Genomic DNA, 19,194 nt, shown 5'->3' on the forward strand with positions numbered 1-19,194 from the left:
GTACTGCAAAAAAAAAAAAAAAAAAAAAAGAAAAAGAAAAAAAAAAGAAATTTCAGCCTTCTCATACAAAATCAGGTTATGTCTGTTTATCACCACTTATTCAGAACTTCATTTACATTTTAATAGACTGCTGTAGCTTTCTTTATTTCTGACACTACTTGTTAAAATCATTCTATTATCAACTCATATATTTTGTTGCTATCGTGAGTTCAATCATGTTTTTGTTATATCTTCTATGGTTATTTCTGATATGTTAGAATGCTCTTGTTTTTCTGATTTTTTTTGTCTCTGGTGTTATTTATGAATTCTCTTATTAATCACAGTCGACTTCAATAAACTTTTCTATGCATGCTATACGTATGTAATAATGTAATCTACACTTTTTTCTCTTTCAGGACTTAACATTAGCCAGAATTTCTAAAACCCTATTCAATAAAATTAATGTTTTGTTGCCTATTTTAATGATAAATCCATGCATGTTTAGCTAATAACTCTATTAGCTCTTAGTACAAAGAATGTTTTAAATCCACTGTGGCATTTTATGTAACACTTCATGCTCCAACCCTAAAAAGAAGTTTAAGAAGCCCTGATCCAACACTACACACCCAGCAGATATAGACAGCATGGGGCTGGAAAAATCTATGTGATACAACCAATTGTTTAAAAGAAGCTGTCTGAATAACACAGATAAAAATTAATTGTTTGTTTGTCTCTAGATACAATGAAAGTAACAAATCTGAATGCGATAGTTAGCTAGTGGGAAGCAGCCGCATAGCACAGGGAGATCAGCTCGGTGCTTTGCGACCACCTAGAGGGGTGGGATAGGGAGGGTGGGAGGGAGGCTCAAGAGGGAGGGGATATGGGGACATGTGTATGCCTGTGGCTGATTCACTTTGTTGTACAACAGAAACTAACACGGTATTGTGAAGCAATTATACTCCAATAAAGATCTATTAAAAAAAAACATTGAAAGTGATGAAAATGAGTGAGGGTACAAACGGAAAGACCATGCTAATAAGGCATATGGAAAAAGACTAACCTGGCAAAACACTAGTGGAAAGTTTATATTTTTATTAACCATTGAACTGTGGTAATAAACTTTGTATGCATAACTTGTGTTGCTCATATAGAATAAACCCACTGACAGAGCTCTGGTTGTCTCCATTTCTAGATCAATGTCCCTTACAGCACAGTCTGTGGGTCCCCTGACCAGAATCACCTGGGTGGACAGTCTCATAAATATGCAGATCCCCAGGCCAAGTGAATCAGAATAGAAGGAAGGGCTGGAAAACAGATCAGATGAGGCTCCCTAGGGGTTTCCCATATAAACTAAAATGTAAGGGGAGAGAGAGAGAGACAGGGAGAGAGAGAGACAAAAAGAGAATAAGAGAGCCAGAGAGAGACATAAAGAAACAAAATCAGAAACAAGGAGGGAAATTTCATCTCTGCACTATGACATAAAAGGTATTATACATCAGAATGTAAAAGCTGAAACTGAGAGCCTCGTGAAAATATTATAATTAGATGAGAAGACTTTTCAGAGAGATGAACACCCACACCATATTAAATCACCTACAAATTATGTGCTCTACATGGTACAAAGCATTTCAAAGTATATTAAAACCAAGTAAGGCAACACCTAACCCATCACGGCTAATCATGCTAATGAAATGTCTTCTAGGCAAATTTCTTGTCAGATTTCATTGTAATTTATACATTATTTTTACTGCAATAAATGAGAAAGCATCTTCATCATTCATGAAATCAAGGAACATTTGTGGGGATAGTTTTTTCAAATATCCATGGGAAACTCCTGAGTAGACTTCGGGTCCCCCAAGACTTTCATAGCAATCGATCTGGGAATGTGAGTTTGATCTCGCCCCTCTAACTTTCCTGGTATAAATATTAGAGGTCAGGTTGTTGATGCTACATTTGAATGTCAAATGTCTTCTCTGTTATCTGCCATTTCATCAGCTCTGGAAGCTTCACCTCACACCTTGCTTTCAAGTGTATCTCAGCCTTTATGACACAATTACACAGTGCTGAATGTCAATTATACCTCAATAAAACTAGAAGGAAAAACCTAAATTCAGCAATTAACGAACCCTTATTCCTAGTGATTTGTGTTTTCATTCCCTGTGGTGACAGACAAGCCTCAATGCTTTAGCTTGAATTGTAACCACACTCAAAGGCATAGAGGTCTGAGTATGAATTCTTTTAAATGCTATCATGTTGGCTATGAGTCTTGCACATTGTCTCGAAATGGCGGATTGCAATTTAACTCATCTAAATTCAATGGAATGTACTGAGCATCCACTAGGCATGAGGTACAGATACTGTGGAGACCAGGACAAATGAGACATGGCTCCTAGAGGAGCCTGCAATCAATAGCCCATTAACTGCTTTTCCTTTGATCTGTCATTCTTAAAAATACAGAAAAAGCATGGCTGGGAGACAGCAGACTGCTCCAAGCTCAGTATTCAAATGGGAGATTATGTGACCAATGAGCATTGCTTTTCAAACTATTAAGGTTTGGAAGTTGATACCAAAGAGATATACCTGCTCCAAGCCATTTCCCTGGGAACAGAGAAATAGCATCATTCTTTCACAACCTTTTATTTATTTATTTATTCCTTCTTTTCCTCCTTCCTTTTCCTCTCCTGTGCTCCAGCCAATATGGTGGCTCCTCTGCAACATCCCAGACATAAGTCTAAAGCCCAAGCACCCCTCCCAAGGGATTTACAGATGTCAACCTTGAACCAAAAGACCCAGGAAAGAGTTCCCTGAGCTCAGCACGAGGCTAAGGCAAGGATGTGGAGAGGAGAGTGGTAGGGGGGTGGGCAGGGCACATCAAGAATGCAGTTTGGCTGAATGTTTAATTGACAAGCTTTTCTTCACGCCCATCCCACCTGCTGCTTGGGGCCAGCAGTGGGTGGAATTGTCTGAACAGGGCTCATTTGAATATCCAGGCAAACTGCATCAGTTGAGGACCAAGTGAGCACCTGTGGCAGATGTGCACAGCATCCACCCTCCAGAAGCTCAAAGGGTCCACACCGGGCAGGCAGCTCATGGTCTATTCCACACCAAGTCAAGTGGTGCCCCTGCATACATCATACAACACAAATGTCTCACCACAGAATCTTTCATCTTCTTGGGGAGAGGGTCTGCAGCCAACTCTTCCAGATTTTGATGTAAAAACTTATGAAGCAATCGGCACTGAATAAAGGACCTGAAAATGGAAAAACACACACAGGTTTTACTTTTTAAAATATGTGCCTATTCCAAGGTTTGAGGTAAACAGCTTCACCTTAGACCTCACACTCACAAATGACAAAAGCCAGTGCTCTCTCCTTTAGATAATTCGTAATAAAGAAAAAGAGGTGCATGTTGAAGGGACCACAAAGACAATGGGTGAACTTCAGATTCCATCCTGATTACAGTAAGTTCCCTACATACGAACGAGTTCCGTTCCAAGAGGGTATTCCTAAGTCCAACAAGTCAGCCTAGGTACCCAACTGACACAATCGGCTATCTAGGACTGTACTGTAATAGGTTTATAATACTTTTCACACAAATAATACATAAAAAAACAGACACAAAAAATAAAGAAAACATTTTTAATCTTACAGTACAGTCCCTGGAAAAGGACAGTAGTCCAGTACAACAGCTGGCATACTGGGGCGGGCATCGAGTGAAAAGGCAAGAAGAGGTACTGACTGGAGCTGGGGGAGAGGGGGTGGGAGATGGTAGAGCTGAAGGATCGTCCATCAGCAACAGGAGACGGAGGGTCAGCTGCAATTTCATGCACGCCTGACGTGATTGGACATGCGAACACGTTTGCATCTTTGAAAGTTCGCAACTTGAAGGTTCCTGTGTAGGGGACTTACTGTAAAGCTGTTGAAGACCACAGGAGGTATCGGTACCCCCGACTGCCAACAACTAGCTAAGCTCATGGAGATTCTCTATTTTGGCCAGAACAAAATATAGTAAAATATTTGATAAGAAAATTTGTGCCATTGACATTTAACCTTTCCCCATTTTCCACGCCTTTCATCTTGCTGTACCTGACAGCCTAAAATTATAATTTTTCTGCCCCCCAAACAGTTATGGTTATCTTAAGTCAATATCTCCCATAAATGTGGAGAAATTACATGAGATGATTGATTGACTAACTGGATTGATTGACTGGTCCCAGAAACTATGGCATCACATAAAGGGTTTTCAGTTCCAAAGTGCATATTTATCAAAAACTTGAAAGATAACACATAAAGGGAATATTGGAAAGTATATTTTCAAGGGACTAAGCGTTATTATTAAATGCCTTTTAAAACTTTGGCACACACTTCTGTTTAAATCCAGAGGGCACTGCCATACTAAGAACAAAAAACAACAGAACAAAACTTTTCCTTTCAGAGATGCCAGTCTAGTCTCCCCAGGCTAGCTGCCTGGCATAAAGGCAGCGATGCCACTTTGTGGACCCAGAGAGGATACTTGTGAAGGTTGGTGCTTCTCATATGACTCACCAAGGGAAAGTCAAAGACAGTGCTTGGGTGCAAGAGGCCATCTGTTCCTGGTCTTGCGAATTTCACTCCAAAAGCACCAGAGCAAAGGTTAAATGTGCCTTAGAACTTGACCCCTGATTTTCATTCACTTCTGGTCAGTCCTGCATTTCTCCCACCGTAGCCCAGGGACCAGCTGGTTTAATGGGGAAAGAGTCCAGGCACCATGAGCACTGGGTGAGAGAGCAAGGCTGCAGGACCAGGGGACGGCTGTGTGTGTGTGTGTGTGTGTGTGTGTGTGTGTGTGTGTGTGTGTGTGTGTATACGTGTTACACACAGGAGCACAGAGGGGTCGCTGCTCTGTCTGCTCAGATGGTAGGAAAGTGCAACCAGGAGGCCACAGAAGGCTGAAAACAGCGCTGGGATGTGCTGCGTGCTCCAGGGTTCCTGAGCAAGAGATCAGAGAGCCAAGTCACTCCAAGCCTGGGTGCAAAAAGAGCAGGATCGCATTCTAGAAAACGCTTAGCAGGTGTCCCTGAGGTCCAGCTGGATGGACGTGGTGCCCTGTGATCACTCCTGCCAGTGGATATCCAAGCACCTGATGGCTCCCCAGAAACCTAGCCTGTGAATGTACAAGCATTGATTTTGACAAGGGACTGGCGATGGGGAGGGCACATGTGAAACAAATTGTGCATATTTATGAAAATACATTAACTTCACCTTTTCTGAAATTCAGTTTAGGATTTTTATAAGATGTAACATTAAACATGTGTTGCCTCTTTTGAATTAAATGTAATACTTAATGACATAAAATTATATTTCTTAATGTTTATTTATTCAAAAGGTAGTAGACATGTCAATATGGCAATAGAGATCCAATCAACTAGTGGACTGAGCCTCCATGTAGAAAGAGAAAAATGATCTGAAAGAAAACAGCAAGATACGTCACAATTAATCAGATAGAAGCCCAGATGCCAGTAACCAAGGCACTGTACCCAGGGCGAACAGACGCAGGGAATACACCTTCCCACGGTGAGCAGACCTGGGACCCAGCTCTCCTTCCAGATACAAGCATCATGTCTTTGTACACAAAGAAGGAAACTTCTATATATCTAGCCTTTCCAACCTCCATCAACAGAATCTGCCAAAAGCTGGGATCTAGAAAAGGACTCCAAGGTTTCTCTCCTAAGATCTGAATCCCTTAACTCACCAAGTGCCTTATTTGAGAAGAACAAATTGTTCATTATGCTTAAAATCAAAAATACAAGTGAAAGAGGTGTGCTCAGATCACATTTGTAACTGCTCAGATATGCTGGAGGAACTAATGTTACACTGGGTAGAGCGAGGGGTTTTATTTATTTTCGCAGGCTTCCCTTTCCTAGACATTAAAATAACCCCTGTGAAGGTCCAGGGCCTGGAGAGCAGCACCTGGAAGGAACCAAAGGGACCCAGCCTCTCGGAGGCCGCGGAGCCTGTAGCTGGGTAGTCAGGAGGTAAGGCTGGCTCCTTACACACCCTCGGGCGCCCAGCCTCCACCAAGGGCGTCCTCCAAGCTCTCAGATCAGCGTCCTGAGTACTGGCGCAGGGAACCTCCCAGGTCCCCAAGGCACCAGGGCTATATCTGTGATTTTCTTGATTCTTCACCATCAATTTTGCCAACAAGTTCCAGTGTTAAAAGCAGTCTCCACTTCCCTCTTGCCTTCCCTTTGGAGTTGCCTTCAGCAAAGCACCCTCCACTTCCTGTGTCCACGGAGAGGGGCCCTTCCCTCCCCACATGCCCATGAAGTCCTCCTCTTATTCCACAGACATCCCCTGGTTGGAGGACAGACATCCTCTCTTTTCATTGGCTCCTGCTGCCCTGCCTATAAAGATGCTGAAGTTGCTGACATCTTTACGAAACTAACACAACACTGTAAATCAACTATACTTCAATAAAATAAAAGTTTAAAAGGAAAAACAAAAAATTAAAATTAAAAAATTAAAAAAATAAAATGCAAAGGCCCCCTCCCACCAGTTACCCTGGAAAGCCATGGCGCTCTCTTCTCTCCTTCAGTGCCCGCCAGCCTTGCAAGAGGCTCCTCATCAGCCAGTGCATCTGTCACGTGGGGCGGCCCCTCCCCCGCGGGTACAGCACCTCCTCACAGCATGGGCTTCAAGCTGGGCAGACCTGGATTTGAACCCTGGTCCTGCCAGGGATGAGCTGTGTGGCCTTGGCTAACTTACTTAACATCTCTGAGCATTGTGTTAGTTTCCTCCTCTTAAGAAAGGGAAAATAATACATAGGCAGGGGTTGCTGCAAGGGTATTTTTCTGTACGCTGGGCCATTTTTTTAAGTTTTTGGTATGAGACGGTTCAATGCAGCCCCTTCTTGGTGACTGGTACCCAGGGCTCTGAGCCAGACTGTCCTGGGCTGTTTCCTCAGGACATCCCCACAGTCAGCTGGTCCACAGTCAGCTGGTGTTATCGATGCATCTTTCAATGCAGCTCCAATTTGTCCCTTCCTTTCATTGCATCGTACTGGGTCAGGCATCCACTGCCTTGTTCCGGGGCTACTGTTAATAGCTTCATAGTGGGAAGATCTATGCAATCTCCATATCCCTCCCCACTCCACAGACGCCACGATTCACCCTCCACATTACAAACGAGTGGTCCTCTTCCCATAAAAGGCAAATCAATCACGATTGCCCTTCACTCAGTATTTTTCAGTGATTCCTCATTACCTACCGAAAAAATCTACTCCACAGGAAGCTAGCTAAGCCAATTAGGATCCGGCCCTAGTTCAACTTTTCAGCCTCCTTCTGCACAGCAGCAAAACCATAAAGATGTGTTGCTTCCTGGCCCCCCTGCCTTCGCACACAAAGTTGCATCTGCCCAGAGAGCTCTTCCACTCTGACCCCAGTCCACTCCCCTCTGCCTGGTGAACTCCTACCCATGCTTCAGTGCCCAGTATAAGAAGTCCCACCTGCCTGGTGCTGTCTCCCTGATTTCCCAGGCAGATAGAAGGTCTCCCCTTGCATCAGAACCATCGTTAAACACGTTTACTTCAGCATTTAAGATATCTCACTCCTGTTCTGGGCATGCGTAGGACTTGCCCCCTCTGGACTCCCTGCAGAGAGGCAGTTTGCATCTCTTCCCTGTACTTGGCACTAATGTTAGCACATCAACCTATCCTTGAGAGAATGAGGTTTCAGTTTTCATGATTACACCAGTCCGTCTTCTATGACCTGTGTGGAAAAAAAATGTTTCAGCAAGAAAAGAGGGTGAAGAAATTAAGTAGCTTAGATCAAATGTGGATCAGGCAGTGAAATGTCATAGAAATGATTAGACTATTAGAGGGAAGGTATCTCATGACCTGAAAACTAATTTTTTCATTCAAACAGCACCCCCAATAACAGACAATTTATTCTGGAACTTGGGAATGTTATTCTTTCTTGAAAGTTCATTCATGAAACATTTATTGGCCACTTCCTATGTGTCAGGCACCAAGGAGCACACCTCTGAGGAGGACAGCACAGGTGTCTGGGGAGGGAAGAACGTAAGTAATTGTAATAAGGTGTGACAGGGGCTGGATGGTGAGGTGCCTGGTGCTGGGTGCTCACCAGGCAGGAAGCAGAGGCTCCAGTGAGTCCAGGGATTGGCGTTTACGTGGAGCCCCGCACAGAAGAAATGTGGAGAACACGGTCCTTCCCCTGCAGGGGCTTCTCGAGGACCAAGCTGGGCTCTGGGGTGTTGTGGGTGGATGGAGCTGACCCCAGCCATCCTCACGTTTGCTCCTCCTCTCCCTGCTCCGGACACCCACCTGCAGCTTCTCCCCTTTCATTTCATACTTGGCTGTTACAAAAACACAGCCACAAAGTTTTCCGAAAGAGAAAAACCTGCTAAATGCTATTTCCTCCCACTGATTCCTCTGTGTTTGCCTCTGCTGCATGTTTAATACACAATTTCGTGAAGACAGAGGGCTTGCTTTTACATGCATCCCATAAAAAATGCAAACACTAGAAAAAAATCACTATGAGAAGGATTTAGTAACCATGACCATGGAAATAATGGTCCCTGCACAGAACAAAGTAAAAGTCAGGGGAAAACGCATCGGCGGAAGTGAATTCCAGGCTCCTCACTTCCTGGAATGAATGAGTCTGTGGAAGGGACTTGACTTCTCATTGGCTCAGCTTCTGCTTCTGTAAAAAAGGTGACAATGACACTTTTCTTGAAATATTGCTGCAATGCCTTGATGAGATTTGAAACGGCCTTGCACACAGCAAAGCAGTATGTCGATGTTAGTTTTTTATTAATTGGAAAAGAAAGAGCGCCCATAATGGATGGTCTTTGCAGAGAATAAATTAAAGCCAAACTAAATATATTTAAATAATTAAGTTTATCTACTTTGATTCACCCAATACCCCTTAATCTAATTCTTCTCTCATTTATTCTCTACTTAATTAAATCTCTGCAGTACAAACGTGAAAGGGCAGCTACCCCTCCTAGTACTGAGGCACCCTCCCTCTTTACCTACTAAAATAGCAGTTTGTAGAAAAGGGAACAGGAGGTAAAAATATCTAATGGGAAACAGATATTTTCCCATCGGGGCTAGAGGACAGGGACGTTGTCCCCCTTCCTTCTACTTCCCAGCATTTATCTCTGCTTGTGACTACAGAGCTGTATAAAGACTGTGTGATTAACCCATGATCCTTCCACTGGTCAAGCCTGTTGACAGCAGGGACTCGTCTGTTTCACCCCAGTGTATTCTGAACACCCTGTGCAGGGGCCAGGCCCTGAAAGGCCCTTACTAAATATGTATGGAACTGATGCCCTGGACTTGAGCAACCATTACTGCCTTACTCTGTGATGCAGACCTAAGAAGGGAACCGCACAGATCATTTTATTTAGGTATATTCAAGACACAGAAGGTTGGTCTTTCCCAGCGCAGAGCAGTAGTTAAAAGCATGGGTTCTGGCTAGGACTGCCAGCTTCAGTCCCAACTCTGCTGATTATTAGCACAAAGATACTACGCAAGCTTTTAAGCCTCAGTTTCCTTATTTTAGATAATACCCCTTAGGGTTGGTGTAAATATTATGTGAAATATTGTGTGTAAAATACTTAGTAGCCAGTCTAAAATGCTCAATAAATGTTTGCTATTACTATATGCTTTACTAAGATACTATCTCAGTTGATTCAGGCTGCTATAACAAAATATCATAGACATATGATATCATGAACAGCAGAAATTTAGTGCTCACAGTTCTGCAGGCTGGGAAGGCCAAGATAAGATGACAGCAGATTTGGTGTCTGGTGAGAATCCACTTTCTGGTTCACAGCTGGCATATCTTCATATAATGAAAAGAGCAAGGGCGTTTCTCTGGCCTGTTTCAGAAGGGCACTAATACCAATCATGAGGGTGCCATCCTCATGACCCAATCACCTTCCAAAGGCCCCACCTCTTAATACCATCACCTTTGGGGTTAGGATTTCAACATATGAATTTAGCAGAACACAAACATTCAGACCAGAGCAGATACATAAGAGGACTGAGGATTGCAACAAAATCACATTTCCTGAAAAGAATTAGAATTGACCTTAAGTATGGTCCTTCTCTGAGAATCCAAGAGAAAAACAATGATTTCTGTAGATTCCTTATATCCTTCTGTTTCTGTACTACAGACAGAAAATAAGAAAACAGGAAGTCTTCTACAAAATGCAAATCTGACCTTGCCAAGATATGATATTATTATGTCAAGTTGCACAATCTGAATTGACAGACCTTATTAGGTAGTTCTCATTTGTTATTTTAATCTGTTGCATTCCTTCTGGTGTCTGTCCTGTATTAGTAGAAGTCTACATTCATCCTTCCATACATGTGATTTCTTTGAGCATAACCAATAGCTTCAAGATAAATTGTTAGACATGAATGAACAGCACTGTGGCCGCAGGGACAGGACAGAAGGAATGAATATTTTCTTCAACAATGTAAAAGTGAGGTGACGCCAGAATGGCGTACTTCTTCTTCCAAGAAGAAGCATGGGGTGAAGGATTGCAAGGAACCCATATTCCAGGTGTGGCTTTGTGTGTTTTCTCCCTCAACCTCAGATCTTCACATAACTCTTTCTTAGAAAGAACCGGGGCTCACCTGAGCTTGGGCAGATTGTAAAAAGGCAGACCACCAGGATCTTCTTAGGCTTACTACTGGAAATACCCTCAAGCTCCAAGTTCTTAACGTTGTTCATTTTTTCAACAGATACTGTTACATAATATATAAAATAGGAGGCAAATTTCTCAGGGAAGCAAGGATAGGAAGGACTATTTGGATATACACATGAGTTATTTTTTCGTGTTTAGAATGCCAAAGTTTGCAAAACCATGCTATCTTCAGGAAAGATTATTTTAGATTTGGAAGAGATCTCATAACTGAGCCAACCTCACCCCTTGACCAAATTATTGGTCAAGTAAGAAGACAGGGAGAATGTAAAAGACTTACTAAAGGTGGCAAGACCGACCAAGCCCTGGTTCAGTGCACTGTATCTGACACCTCCCTAAATACTTGTACACCTCACTGTGCACAGTATGTGGACATCTCATGACTTTCCATCTAAAAGGCTTGGCGCAGTGGTTAAGAATCCACCTGCCAATGCAGGGGACATGGGTTCAACCACTGGTCCGGGAAGATCCCACATGCCGCAGAGCAACTGAGCCCGTGCACTGCAACTACTGAGCCTGCACTCTAGAGCCTGTGAGCCACAACTACTGAACCCATGCGCCCCAACTACTAAGCCTGTGTGCTGCAACTACTGAACCCACGTGCCCCAACTACTAAGCCTGTGTGCTGCAACTACTGAAGCTCGTGCACCTAGAGCCCGTGCTCGGCAACAAGAGAAGCCACCACAATGAGAAGCCCGTGCACCACAATGAACAGTAGCCCCTGCTCGCCGCAACAAGAGAAAGCCTGCATGCAGCCATGAAGACCCAACACAGCCAAAATAAATAAATAAATAAATAAATAAATAAATAATAAATAAAAATAAAAAGGCTTGGGATCACTATAAATTAGAAGTTTCCATCTTTACAGGCTGTTTCATTCATGTATCATCCCCCATTCAATAGTGTTGCACATCTTTTCAGTTAACTGTCTGTGTTGGGGTTTGTTGTGACACATGGTAAGGTGATAGCCCAGAGGAAGAAGTCATCTGAGAGGAGCTCAGAGGAAGCTCCATGAAGGACTGAGTAAGGAGCTGGATTGTAAAAGTGATTGGGAATGAACTTAGGAAGAGCATATTCCAAGTCATGCAAGGGTAAAATGCTTCGATGCTGCATGACCCTGCATTCAAGCATGGCCTGGATATGCTGCAGGATGGGTATGGCTGGGTGCAATTCTAAAGGTACCACTGTTATGCATATAGATATATAGATAAAAGAATGGGAAATAGTTAAGCATGAAGAAAATACACTGAAAGGAAATGACCTTTATGGTTTATCAACCCGTAATTTTCTGCACTGGGAAGAGAGGCAGCTGGGCGCCATCGACTCTGAAGATAAAACTAAAGGAAATAAGCTTCAGCATCAGCAAGGGAATCTGGATGTAATTTAAGGAAGAACTTCCTGACATTGATGATTCAGTAAAGTACAATTAGGAAAACATTAGCATTTCCTTTTCCCAAATTATTTCAAAACACAGATATTTTCCAAGGAGAGGTTAAGAGACAAGCTCGCCTGAGAAAGAAGGAAGAGAAACTTGATGAAAGCTTTTCTCCTTACGCTTTCATTGTGTAGGAACATACTACTGTTTTAACATCTCTGCAATTTAATACACACACAACTAAATAAACAAACTGAGAACAAGAAGGAACTCTTCAGAATCATTTTATAGAATTAAGATTTAGGGTGGGGGGGAAACACAGCAAGATAAAATGGCTTTGTCCTTTTTTTTCCATTCCTTTCTCCTTAATCTCCTAATCCCTCTCCAGGCTGTTCAGTCCTAAGTCACCCCACCTGCATCCCTCTCCAGGGCCTAAGCCTGTCTCCTTGCCCAGGCTCCTTGGGCAGGTGTGCCCTGCACAGGAGGCAATCCTGTAAAAGACCAACAGGGAGAGCCTTTCCTGGTGGCGCAGTGGATAAGAGTCCGCCTGCCAATGCAGGGGACACGGGTTGAAGCCCTGGTCCGGGAAGATCCCACATGTCTCAGAGCAACTAAGCCTGTGTGCCACAACTACTGAGCCTGTGCTCTAGAGCCCAGGAGCCACAACCACTGAGCCCGCAAGCCACAACTACTGAGCCCGCGTGCCACAACTACTGAGCCTGCACTCTAGAGCCCGCAAGCCACAAGTACTGAGCCCACGTGCCACAACTACTGAAGCCTGTGAGCCTAGAACTCGCACTCTGCAACAAGAGAAGCCACTGCAATGAGAAGCCTGTGCGCTGCAACAAAGAGTAGCCCCCCACTGCCACAACTAGAGAAAGCCCACACACAGCAATGAGGACCCAACGCAGCCAAAAATAAATAAAATTAAGTATTTTTTTTTTTTTTTTTAAAAGACCAACAGGGAGGTTGATGGGACTTTCCACAGCCGCAGGAGCACCTAGAAACCAAACTTCTAGCAGGAGTTGAACTTGTTGAGTCAGAAATACAGTAAAAAAATGCATTTGAGGATGTTTTTATTTTAATTTTTATTTTGGGATAAAGAAGAAAATGTTGACACTTGAGGAAGAAGAGAACCACTGACCTGAAGAGAGATTTTGAAACGAAATGATCAAATGCACTGGGTGTCTTATCTGAAAGGTTTAGCTCAGTGCTCAGTCTCATTTCTGCAAAGAGAAGCAGAAAGGAAGAGAGGAAGTACTGACTGACATTTCTAGTGGATTTTTAAAAAGAACTTTCATATTTTAAGCATCCATGTATTGACATTAGTCTTTTGTTGTTGCTGGGTTTTTAAAATAAATTTATTTATTTATTTTTGGCTGCGTCAGGTCTTCGCTGCTGCGCGCGGCCTTTCTCTAGTTGCTGCGAGCGGGGGCTACTCTTCGTTGCGGTGCACGGGCTCTAGGTGTGTGGGCTTCATTAGTTGTGGCACGCAGGCTCAGTAGTTGTGGCTCACAGACTCTAGAGAGCAGGCTCAGTAGTTGTGGCGCACGGGCTTAACTGCTCCATGGCATGTGGGATCTTCCCGGACCAGGGCTCGAAACCATGTCCCCTGCATTGGCAGGTGGATTCTCAACCACTGTGCCACCAGGGAAGCCCCTTGACATTAGTCTTGAATTTTATTATATACATATAATTTATTTACTCAGACACATATGCACACAAATACATATTTTATTTTTGGAGAAAAATAATATCGGTTTTAAACAATCTATCACCCACTGATAGTGAAGTGTATACCATGTGACAGTTTGCTTAAAATTAACATCCCTAATTGCTTTGAGAGGCGTCTCATGGGTCCCTGAGTTGGGAGTGATATGGATAGATGAGTGCTGCCTTCATAAAACTCCCACAGGTTTTGAAATCTTTTTATGAGGTAGAAATAAAACTGTCTAATAGTCCTACAATTCTGTGGTAGATTTCATATGCATTTGGGAATTCTTTTGATGAAAATACACAGGGAAGTTCAGCTTTGTATAAAAGTACTTTCTGAAGAGAATCCTAGTTTCAGCATTTTTTTCCTTCAAAATTTTAGACACCTCTATGATGGAATTTACAGGCCAAACTAACTGAGGGTTTGGTTATAAAGGGAATGCAAATGGACCAAGTTCTCACTTTGCTATGCCCTTCATATCAGATTCACACACTTTCTTTTAAGGGAAAAGCAATGGATTTTTCTGAGCCCATTAAATATCCAGGCATTTCTGAATCCAGGTTTCCATACATCCTAAAATAAGATCTAGATCATATCACTTTCTCTCTGATATAAGTCCTACTTCTAGGACTATTTTGACATGAATCTTACACTTAAGTAAAAGGAGATCTGTGCCCTTGAAGTTCCAGAACTCAGCAAGATCAGCTGTGTCTCCCAGTCTTGTACTCTGTACTCTGTTCACAGTTCATGGCCATGGGTCACCATGCGGCCGGCCGGCACTTGCAAACATGCACTGGGCACCCTCGGGGTTCCCCAGAACCCAGTGCTCATCCTGTAGCAGCCCCAGCTGACATTCCTGGTAGACCCTAGACACCCAGAGGGGCAGCCCCATGGCCTATCACTGAGTCTAATTCACAGCAGTCAGTCAATATGTGTTCAGTAAATAAATGAATGATCAGCATAACAGATACGATGAATAAGACTTCACTGTCTACTAAAAGTAGGTTTTCCTTACCTCATACTCTTCTTTCTTTTTGGTGAAAAAGCAGCATATGCTTATGATTCAAGACTATTTTACTGGGACTTCCCTGGCGGTCCAGTGGTTAGTACTCCACACTTCCACTACAGGGGGCACGGGTTCGATCCCTGGTCGGGGAACTAAGACCCTTCGTGCCAAACGGTGTGGCCAGTGAAATAAAATAAAATAAAATAACTAAAATGTTAGATTAAAAAAAAGACTGTTTTACTTTTTGGAATAGGTATCGGGGGAAAATTAGCTCATTCACCAGCAAGAAAGCCTGACAGGTACCATGCAAACCTACCTGATAGGCACCATCCAACATAGATAAATAAGCGTGCACGTGCACACACACACACACACACACACACACACACACACACATACGAACTTTTTGGGAAATACTGACATTTACTTTCCTTCTCATAGCCTTCTTCTCAGTTATCTGCATTTACTCAATCCAAAGTTTATAGAGCATCTATTATGTAACACTGGACTTTTAGCAGAATATGAAAAGAAGCATATATAAACCATAGTCATGACCTTCAGGAGTTCATGATGAAACCGGGGGTGAAGAAAAGTACACACAAAGAACAACAACAATAATAGTACCGATGTGTCGAGCAACGGCTTGACTGGCCACTTTACATGCACCATCACATTCAGATTATAGCAAACCTTCAAGGCAGGGATCGCTCATTTTAAACATGAGGAAACAGAGGCTTTTACTGTACTAGTTATTGTGGGAGTATCTATTTCCCACAGAACAGATTATATTCAGGATAAATAAGCATTGACATGAACACCAACAGGGCAATACTGCCCATGGACTTTGGAAGGAAGATAAACTTCTGCTGGCATGGCTAGGACAAGCATAGTCCTCCATCTCTACTGGGACCACCACTGCTCATACTGCAGGCCTGGAATTCTCTTGTCCACCCAACTTCCCCACTCCAAATTGGACAGCCACTGAATCCTACCAATATTGATTTCACTACATTTCTTGGATTTGACCCTTTCAAACTCTGTGCTTCCTACCCAAACCTGACTCCAGATCTTACTTTACTCAGCAATTGCAATTCCATTTTGAACAACTGAGGTATCATTCTTCTTCCTGTTTTTCCCCCAAATCACTGTCCACAGCCACTGTCAAAGGCATCCAGCTCTACTTGAGGATCCTGACAATCCAGTGTTAACTGGGTTTGGAGATCAATTACACGTGTTTAACTTTCTAGGAAGGGAATGTGACAGAAAGTACTCACTGCCCATCTAACGTCCATCTGTCCTCTTCCCCACCAGTCGTTGCTTCCTTACTAGCTGTTCAGGCAGCTGAAAGACTTGTAATTCCCATCCCCTTGCAGCTAGAAGTGACATGGTTCTAGCCATAAAATATAATCTGGAGTCTAGTGTAACAGAAGTGAGTTAAAACTTGGATTTCGTTTGCAGGCGTATTACTATCAGCATCATCCCCACTATGTTCACCAACATCATCACCAGCAACTAAGAATGCTAATAGTAATTGCCACTTGTATTTGTTTTCTACTGCAGTGTAACAAATCCCCACAAACAGTGGCTTAAACAACACAAAGTATGATCTCACAGTGTCCTGCTTCAGCCATCTGGGCGTGACCGGCTCCTCTGCTTGGGGTCTCACCAGGCTGAATTCACAGTGTGGCCCAGGGATGCAGCCTTACCTGAGCCTTGAGTCCTCTTCCAACCTCACTTCTGGCTGGCAGAATTCAGTTTCTCGCGGCTATAGGACTGAATTTTCTTGCTGGCTTTGCTGGGATCTGCTCCAGATCTGAGAGGCCGTCCTTATGACGTGTGGTCCTCTCCATAGGCTATTTGCAACACAGCTGTTTACTTCTTCAAGGCCACGGCGACGGTGTCTGCTGCTTCTTCTGTCTCTGACCTCTAGTCCTTCTTTTAAAGGACTTGTCTGATTAGGTCAGACCCATCCAGAAAATCTCTCTTTTGATTGACTTAAAGCTAACTGATTAGGGACCTTAATTACACCTCAAAATCCTTTCTACCCTTGCCAGATGATGTAACCTAATTACAAGAGGGACACCTTATCATACTCACAGGTGCTGTCCACACTCAAGGGGCAGAAATTATACAGGGTGGGCACACCAGGGGGCAGGAGTCTTGGGGCAGTCTCAGAATCCTGTGCACCACACCATTTAATGAAAACCCTTGAGCTAGACACTTTATATATACTATCAATTTAATTTCATTCACTTCTGATAACATTCATATGAAGCAGGTATTACTAATCCATTTTACAATTGAAAAAAAAAAACGAATGTGAATTAGCCATGTGCCCTTAGGCAAATAACGTCAGCACTCTGGGCTCACATTCACCACTGAATACAGAAATGCTATTATCTTCCTTATGTATTACATGGAGCTATAATAAAGGGCAAATGAGAAAACACTTGGGAAATTATTCCGCAAATTAAAGTACCATCGATCTGCAAGGTATCTTACATGCCTGCGAATGGTTCTTTTGCCTAGAAAAACATGTTTATACTTCAAATGTGCTAGGGAGGATGGCACAGAAGTGAGATTTTTGAAAAGACACAAGATCTGGGATCTGCGATGTGTGATGTTAAGTCACTTAATCGCTCTCTGGACCTCCATTTCCTCATTTTAAGTAATAAAATGAAGGGTTTGGGACAGGGGATATGTAAGGTCAATTTCAGAACTAAAACTATTCTAGATCTATGAGTCTGTTTTATATTTATATTAGAGTTTAAGACCTGAATGCATGGGAAATGCCATTGTTTTAGCTGCAACCCTGTAGTACCTAGAAGAATATGGGGAAAACTCTCCCATAGCAGTTGTTAACGATGCTTGGGAAACATTAAATTATAATAATTTACCTCAACCTCCGGATGCCCTTGCCATCAATAAAATAGAATCTCTTTACAAGGGATAATAAGCAATAGAAATCATGGTTTATCCAGACATACAGAAAGCCCAGCTAATTAACTACTGAGCCATTTCTCTAGGGAGCAAATATTCTGGTTGTTTCTGTACATCACTTGACAGTGATGTAGTAGTTAAGTAGTTAAGTCAATAAGGGAGTCCATTTACATGTTACTTGCTACCATCTTGGATGAGTCAAAAAGAATATGAAATTAAAAGAGGAATAAAATTTCTTCCCCTAATTAATATTCCAGAGAGCAAAATTAAATGCCAGTCCCTCAATCTGCTTCTATCAAGTGAGAATAATAAAAATCAAGGATGTAAATACATATCAAGACCCAGACAGAGAAACACATCTCTGGGAAGGCAGCTGACATGCTGAAATTGTTCACAAGGGCCCATCAATCCATCACGGCGCAGCAGAGATAAAAGGGAAAAAAAAAATCAATTCTAGGAGCGAAACGTGTAAGCATAAAAGTCATAAACAAAAGCGTCGTTAAACAAGAAGCGGAATCACAGCTCTGGATAAGTATGTGGAGTTGAAGGTGGGTGAGCTTCTCTTTTTTCCTAAGGATGCCCTTGCCAATTTGTTAAACACATTCATTCAATGCACAGCATTTAATAGGCGCTGTTTTTTAAAGTGGAGAGTCTATCTGAGACCTTTAGAAAACTCAGGACTTACAAATGAGGAGGAAGAAATGCAAATTGCTCTATTTTTAACTAAAAGGTGTTTCAAAATATAGATAGAACATTAAGATTCTCTAACAACGGATCCTACTATTTACCACAAGTGATGTTTGTTCTGTGCTGAGGAAGGAAGTCAGCACCTCTTTGAGATTAAATAAATCTTTCAAAGTACCCCAGTTTCACCTGGTAAAAAGCCTGTTTCAACACATAAGTAAACCCCAGAGCCTCTGAAGTGTTCAGTCCCATCACAGAGTTGGAAGCGTGTTTTCAAAGTGGAATCTATTAACTCTGATCCAACAGTGACTTACACCAATGGCAGGCCATAAACAGAAAGGAAAACAGAAATAAAAGTCTCAGCCCAGGAAAGTAAATAGATTTTATCTCTTGGACCAGCTCTGATCAGTTGGTACTGGCTGCCGGTACTACTGTCTGGGCATCACGGAGCCCTGCTGACCTCAGTGAGAAAAAATGCTGTAATCAATTAGCAACGTCTGCTATGAGGAGGGAGTCGGACTTGGGGAGGTGAGGGAATGACAACATCTGTCCCACAGCTAGGTAAAAACCCAAAAAACTTCTTCTTGAATACCAGATTCTTCAACAGCTTCCAAAACCCTCCAAGAATTTTGCAAGAAAAAGTCATTTAACAATCCCAGGAGCATACATTACTTTTGATAATGAGCCTTCAACACTTGTCAACGGAATTCCCTGGCGGTCCAGTGATTAGGACTTGGCACTTTCACTGCGGTTGGGGGTGGGGGTGGGGGCGGGGGGCGGGTTT

At 42.8% G+C, this 19,194-nt stretch overlaps 1 protein-coding gene across 1 annotated transcript in view; it reads right to left on the bottom strand.

Moving 5' to 3' along the window:
* The window catches only part of PCNX2 (pecanex 2), a 302,561-nt gene that overhangs the window by 129,894 nt on the left and 153,473 nt on the right, over positions 1–19,194 (bottom strand). The window contains 2 exon segments of the mRNA XM_055081202.1: positions 3,133–3,229; positions 4,837–4,946. Coding sequence (XP_054937177.1) covers positions 3,133–3,229; positions 4,837–4,946 — 207 coding nt within the window.

Source organism: Physeter macrocephalus, chromosome 20 (genome assembly GCF_002837175.3).
Source record: "Physeter macrocephalus isolate SW-GA chromosome 20, ASM283717v5, whole genome shotgun sequence".
Classification (NCBI taxonomy): domain Eukaryota; kingdom Metazoa; phylum Chordata; class Mammalia; order Artiodactyla; family Physeteridae; genus Physeter; species Physeter macrocephalus.